At 30.1% G+C, this 7384-nt stretch overlaps 1 protein-coding gene across 1 annotated transcript in view; it reads left to right on the top strand.

Moving 5' to 3' along the window:
* Window positions 1-127: 127 nt before the first annotated feature.
* The window catches only part of LOC108690102 (NADPH--cytochrome P450 reductase), an 11120-nt gene continuing 3863 nt past the window's right edge, over window positions 128-7384 (top strand). Inside the window, exons 1-4 of the mRNA XM_018197229.1 lie at window positions 128-308; window positions 5592-5794; window positions 6524-6716; window positions 7056-7205. Coding sequence (XP_018052718.1) covers window positions 297-308; window positions 5592-5794; window positions 6524-6716; window positions 7056-7205 — 558 coding nt within the window. The 5' untranslated portion in view covers window positions 128-296. The remainder of the gene's footprint in view (window positions 309-5591; window positions 5795-6523; window positions 6717-7055; window positions 7206-7384) is intronic.

Below are 7384 nucleotides of genomic sequence, written 5' to 3'. Positions count from 1 at the left end.
ATATATATAGTTATACTGAACGTTTGATTAGATTAGTCGGATGACTTGCTATTTTATTACGATGTCTCATATCGCAGGGTAATCGTGACGGTGATGGTCGTGCGTGTACGACGCATATATATTGTATAAGTACAATCGTGTCCCGCCGGTTCCCCGTAATCGAGTTTCTGCGTTTTCAGTTGTACACTGATCGTCGTCGTGGTAAGTTCGTGCGCGTGATTGCTCAAACGTGCAATACCACATGCACACCGCCTACAACTTTTATTCCACGCTTCTTCGTGTGTACAAAATACAACATGGATATACCGGTAAGAAAATAAAATAATCGTATCGCTAATATAAGCGATGGCACGAGAAGATATATACGATCGTGCTTGTGAGGCCGTGAATTGTAAATTCTGAGCAGATCACAACATAGATTGCAACATGCTTTATCACGCTATTAAATTCATAATGGCAAATTACAATTTGAGTTATTTTTTATCATTTTTATAGATCGCTACTATTCTTATTCAATATATCGTTAATTCAACTAAAATTATAAAGTAAAAAAAATAATTTAAATCGGACTGTCAAACTTTCAAATAATAAATAACACTTTATTTATTTAAATAATAAATAAAAAAATAAAAATTAATAACAAAATAATAAATAACTGTCGCGATAAACATAGAGATGTTCCAAAACGTTAACTTTTTCCAAAATTTCATAATGAAGTTATACATTATCTATTATTTTGAATTCTTTACATAAATTAATACTTATGCACACCTATTTCCGTACTCTCATTAGCCTTAATTTTATTGTTGTTTATTATTACAAATTACTTCATTTAGCAAATGTATCAAGTATATTAAATTTGATTAAAATTTAGTTTATCAAATGTATTAACAATATTGTTTATTTTGATATCAACTAGAGAAATAGATTGATTTACGTTTTGATATACACGAATTTAAAAGTAATAAAACTCTATAAGAATTGGGTATTTATCATTGTTTCTTTGACAATGCACGTCAAGATAATCTTTTAGACATATCTACGTTAAATAGAGTAAAAGATTTTTTAATGCTATAAGTTTTGTATAAGTAAAATTATAAATAATGATTTTGTTGAAATATTTAAAAGTTAGATATTGCATTTTTTAGATATTTCAATAAAATCGTTCTTTTTCCAGAAGTATACGCACAGTTATTCTTTTCAAACACAAAGAGAACAAATTTATTATAAACGTATCTTATATCGCGATGACAAAATTTTGCGCATATAGCAAGATAGCAAATTATTTGCAGATGTAACAAATATTTATCCTTTTTTGTATTCGCTATAAAAATTATTTGCAACAAATGCAAAATATTTATTAAATTTGATTGTTGCTATAAACAGTAAATAAATTTGACAAAATTAAATTTTGTAATCTTTTTTGAGTTTATAACAAATTTTTTCTTTCTATGAGTATTTAACTCCTTGTATGATTATGTCTCGACGATGTCAATGGCAAGGTCAATCACGCATCGAGCCACTTAGCTGTTCAATTTAATTTATGTATCATGAGCCTGATGTTTCTTATGTTTATACTGAAAAACGTATCACGATCCTTATCTGTGGCTCTTATACGAATTCCTTATCATGAGTTTCGCTTGATAGTATAGATGAAAGGATTAATATAACTTATATAAAATTTAATAATTTATAATTAATTTATTATTGTATTTTTAAGAACTCATGTCATTTGATGATTTAATTTGAAGAAATAATTAAAATCTATTACAAAATACGTAAATGGTAAATGATCCCGTTTGATCACGTTGTAATTGACTACAATCACTCACGATCGATTTAGAATTTTTCCACTGAACAAGCATTGTGAATGGCTTGTCAATCACAATGTAGTCAAACAATTCCCATCCAAATGAAATGTGTTGCTCTGCTTGAAATTCAATATGATACAGTTATCACGTAAGTATCTACTTTGCGTATGTGAAATCAGAGAAACGAAAGATAATGTAAGAACCAGTCAGATGTCTTATAATGAATGAATTTGATTGGATATACTGAGTGTGCACTGGTGCACATTAAAGCCGTCGTACATAATTGAAAGATATTTTCTAAAATGTTTGTAGTGGAATACTCTGAAAATTGAACCAGCCTTGAAAAAGAGTGGCTCAATTTTCACTTGAGTATATATACAAACTTGAAGATTTTCCAGGTTATCGGAAATAATATTTTCTGACGAATATAGAGTCTGTTACTATTTGAAATTATAGTAATAGCTAAAATATTTATAAGACAAGATTGCCATAAATGATAAATAATACATAATTGAGAACTAAGTAAAAATATAAGATTCATTTTCTAGTTTCATTTTCCAGTACATAACTACTTTTAGTTTTTCTTTTTCAGCGATAAATTATAATTATTGGTTACTTGTACTTGAAAATGATGCGTTGAATATTAAGTGTTTACAAAGTAACATGGACACTTTTTATTAACTCTTTATTAACTTTGTAAATGTTTGTTGCTTCTTAGAAAAAAGTTATGTAATTTTTCTTGATGTTACTCATTGATGCAAATACATTGAGCGCGAAATGCGATGTGTTAAAATCATTATAATAAAAAATTGCACTTCTGACACGTCGTGAAAAAGCCATCTTTTGACACGTTTTAATTCTATTTTGAATGCGGATTTTTTCACAGTTTCTTTCTATGTATACTAATGAATAAGTAACTTTTTTCAAGAGTTATTTTCAGGAAATCATTTTTTAGAAATAAATGCGTGGGTAAAATATTTCTTTCGACATAATTTATTCACTTGCATAAAATAGAGAATATAATTTTATATTTTTGGATGAAAAAAATAATTTCGTTAAATTATCTAAAAATTTCGCTAGATACAGATCCGAAAATAATTTTGGTAGATTATTAAAATAATTATGTAGGAATCTCAAAATGAGATAATACTGTGATAAGTTATTCTAATAACTCGAAAGTTTCAGCGTCATAAATTATTTTGATATGATCATGATCAATAAAATTATTTTCAGATCTGTATCTAATTAAAGGAATTAGGTACAACTTTCACTTTTTCGCGATCGTTCCGGAATCGTTTTACTTATGTATTTTTCTTCACAGAAGTTGAAAATGATCGTAATAATGACGCTACTCAAGAAAAAAATTGGTCGATTTATACGCACACATTGATACATTTATATAAATAAAATTAATAAACTCATTCACATCGTTATGAAATCATTGTTAGTTATGCTTCAATAATTTAAAAATTAATTCAGAGTTGTTGATTCAACTTTGTTGATCCAACTCTCGTGCAGCGATTTCGACGATGTAAATAAGGATTTTATTAACTTTATTTCAATGTATCAATATTTGTTGAGTACAGCGTCATTATTATGATAATTTTTGGTTTTCATGAATAGTAATTTATGTAAAAAAATTATATTTTCAACAAAATCGTCCTTTCCGGCTGGCCATAAAAAATTCATAGATACTTAATCAATAGATTATCTGTAATGATACCTATTAAATGGTTAGCTTTCTATAAACGCTTGTAAACATTAATTAATAGATTATTATGAATATTTAAAATTCATTTGTAACGCCATAAATATCATCTGTCACAAATGAATTTAATTAAACTCATAATTTGAAACGAAAATTTTTCATCAAAAAATTTTTAATTAAGAGCGTGTTTATATTTCTTTAAATCCTTGCAATATATAACGAAGAGCTATGAATAGTAAACTATGAATAGTAAGCAAACTTAAATTAGTAACTTTTTCCTCATTTGGGACGATTTTTAGAAGTCATCGTAATAGATGGTCAAATAAATCGCGAGCGGAATAAATCTAAGGCGACTAAAGCAGGAAAATAGATATGTAATATTACATGCAAGCATTAACATACATACAATAGAACGATATTGTTTCGAACTTTTATACGTCTGTACTCGGACAAATGTAAAATAATTTTGTTTTCGCAACGAGCACGATAAGATCGTGCGTATCTAATGGATCTCACTTGTCTTACATAAACTGTTAAATTCGAAATGACAGAATAATTATGTAAGTTCTAGTTTTTTGCATTTGCAGTACGGTGTATAATAAGTATTTTCCCGATGTCAGAATGACAAAATAATATCACGCTTTCGAGAAAATCGCAGAACATGCAGAGTAATATGTACGAATGATACAATGGAGCTTTATTATCGTTATCGACTTAATTGCGATAATAAGATTCCTGCCGATAATAAGATATCTGTTGGCGAAGTTGAATGTTGGGCGAATGACATACAATATATACAGAAAGTGACATACAATATATACAGAGTTCAGAGAATATTCGAGATTCGGAATCATTCCACTGTTAATAAACAACTACTGATCATTTTTCATGTAGCATAGTAATAAGCGACAAGTTATTAAACGTCAGTTCACTCGCCAGCACGAAAGTATCTCGATATTTTGTTTCTGCATAATTGTGATAATATTTTTCGCGACGTAGAACTTTGTACTCAAGAATTCTTCTATCGAGTAAGTCATTCACTTTTCTTTGTTATTATCGAACGATAAAAATATCAAGTACACTGCCCCGATAAGCATGTCCCCTTTCTAAAGCAAATTATTAGTATTCGTGCGATTAACCTGTCACTAAAATCATAATTTATTTCCAAATCGATAATAAGTATTTCCTCTAACTGAATTTTTATTAGCTCTACACGAATTTCTTTTACAAGATGCGATCGATTAACACATTTATGAAAATTCGACGTTCAAAACAATGACCGACGGATATCGATCGATAAAAGCTTGTGAAAGGAAGTTACTATCATTTATTTATCATGTATCGTGTTTCATCATGAGACTTATTAGCATTAACATTAAGAATGGGGGGGATTTGAAGGGGAAAAGGAAAAATCCGAATTACATGAAATTTTGAACGTGAAATCGACATGCTGTAAATGTGTGCCATTTAAATAAATTCATCCGTAACTTGTGCAAAGTTGATCTCAATTCAACTTTGATAAAGATGAGGGAATAAAAATCAAAGTCTACTGTATCTGCTTGGAGTATGTAATCGGTTTTTTTTAGACATAATCAATATAATGAGTTCAAGACCTTTAATGCTTTTTAAAATTTATTTTAGCACGTCATATCTTTGTGGAATATAAACATTTTGGACTTTAGAGAATAGATTTCAGAGATTCTCTGACTATACTAAAGATGGACGATATGCGTATCGCCCATCCTTAGATTATGTCGTCTTCATTAAGTATATTTATATAATAAGTATATAATATATTTATATATTAAGTATATTTATATAATAAGTATATAATAAGTATATTTATATAATATATTTAATTATATATTCTGTATTAATGATAGAAGATTACATTGCTAATTACAATATGTTATGAATTTTTCAAAAATGATAAGATAAATTGAAGTAGTAAATTTTTTTTATCGCAAACGACATAATTCTCGACAGGTTTAGAAGTCTCGTAAAATTTATGACCGAGAAAATCGGACCAAAATCAATCAATTATTAATTGGTTTGTGTTAAATCTCTCGTAGACTGTGGACGCATCGCAACCGAAGGCTATAAGAATGGCAGGGTCAGCGGAGAGCGAAAGCGGGCCAGAGGCACATGATGAGTCACTTTTCGGCATCCTGGATATAGCATTGGTCATTGGTCTCTTCTTAGCGGCAGCATGGTGGCTCTTGAAAAGAAAAAAGCGGGAAGAACTCACGCCAACAACAAAATCCTACTCTATCCAGTAATTATTCTTTTCGAAGTGCCTTAGATATATAGTTATGTGATCAAATATTTCCATAAAAGATGAACCTCGATTTCAATGAAGTTTTATTATCTGTCGAATAGTCAATAAATAACTTTCTCTGAAGGAAGGAAAAAATTTGATTAAACCGAAATTAATAATATTAAAGACCGGTTCTACCAATGTAAGAGTAACTTTAATCTCGAGGAAAATTTAGAGAAATTTAATTTAGAGGAGAGACTTGATCGTATGGGAGAGTTTAATTTCTCAAATTTCTCAAATTTCGTCACGGTTATCAAGCCGCCAATTATTTGTCATGTTTCGAGAAATGTGAAATCAAAATGGCATGATCCATACGTCGCGATTTGGTAACTACTTGACTTGAAATATGAATGAGATATTTGAAGTAGTTCAACTATACCGGATTCTTACCCCTATCTATACCCCTATTCTTTATATTCTTTGGAATCTCACTTTAAAGAATAACAATTGAGCCAGTCTTAAAAAAGAAAGGCTCAGTTTTCAATTTTTAAAAGTGAGATTTTACTTTTTAGAATGAGATTCACTGTAAAACGTTTTCAAGAGATGACTTACGGCTTACTATCTCTATTGTAAACGGCTCTTAAAAGAAATCCTTCTTAAAAATACATTCAAGAATTACTGACATTGTAATGCGCTACTAAACTATGATTCTTCAATTACAATTACAATTACAAATTACAATTACAGACCGACGTCATTCGCCGCGGTACCACCATCGGAGAATTCCTTTATCAAAAAACTGAAATCCTCTGGGCGAAGTCTGGTCGTATTTTACGGCAGCCAAACAGGTACTGCTGAAGAATTCGCTGGTCGTCTTGCCAAAGAGGGTATCAGATACAAGATGAAGGGCATGGTGGCTGATCCTGAGGAATGCGACATGGTATGTGAATCGCTACAGCAATTTATTAAACAAATTTTTAAATTAAAGAGAAAAAAAGAACGGGAGAAAATCTCTTTTCGAAAGCGATTTAAATCACAAGTATCTACGCACGAACGTCTACGTACGAAGATCTTTATTCCATGCAAAATGGACCGATGTTATTAAGCCAATCGAGAAATTCTTATTATTATTAACGCGTACATTTCTGACGCGTGTAGAACACACTGATAGTCTTATCTCGTTGATTTCGACCTTCCTGTGAAAAAATGATGAATTATTTATGATAATATACGAAAAAAATAAGCATGAAAACTAAAATATTTTCCTTTTTTACAACAGGAGGAGTTGATACACTTGAAAACTATTCCAAACAGTTTGGCAGTGTTTTGTTTGGCCACATATGGAGAGGGCGACCCCACCGACAATGCGATGGAGTATATTGAGTGGCTCAAGAACGGTGATGGTGATCTCACAGGATTAAATTATGCGGTATGTACATGTGATCATTATAGTATGCGAGCCGAGCGTGGTGGAGACACAATTGCTATCAAGTAATTATTTAAATTACTTTGTCCTTCAGCAGGCTGCGCGTGTTGTTCAAGTATTCGTAATAGTTACAAAATACATGCAAATAATCTAATTAATAATATTATATGATTAATATATAT

This window comes from Atta colombica, unplaced genomic scaffold, assembly GCF_001594045.1.
Source record: "Atta colombica isolate Treedump-2 unplaced genomic scaffold, Acol1.0 scaffold105, whole genome shotgun sequence".
NCBI lineage: Eukaryota > Metazoa > Arthropoda > Insecta > Hymenoptera > Formicidae > Atta > Atta colombica.
The sequence above is the reverse complement of the archived record's forward strand: the minus strand, read 5'-3'. Positions and strand labels throughout refer to the sequence as shown.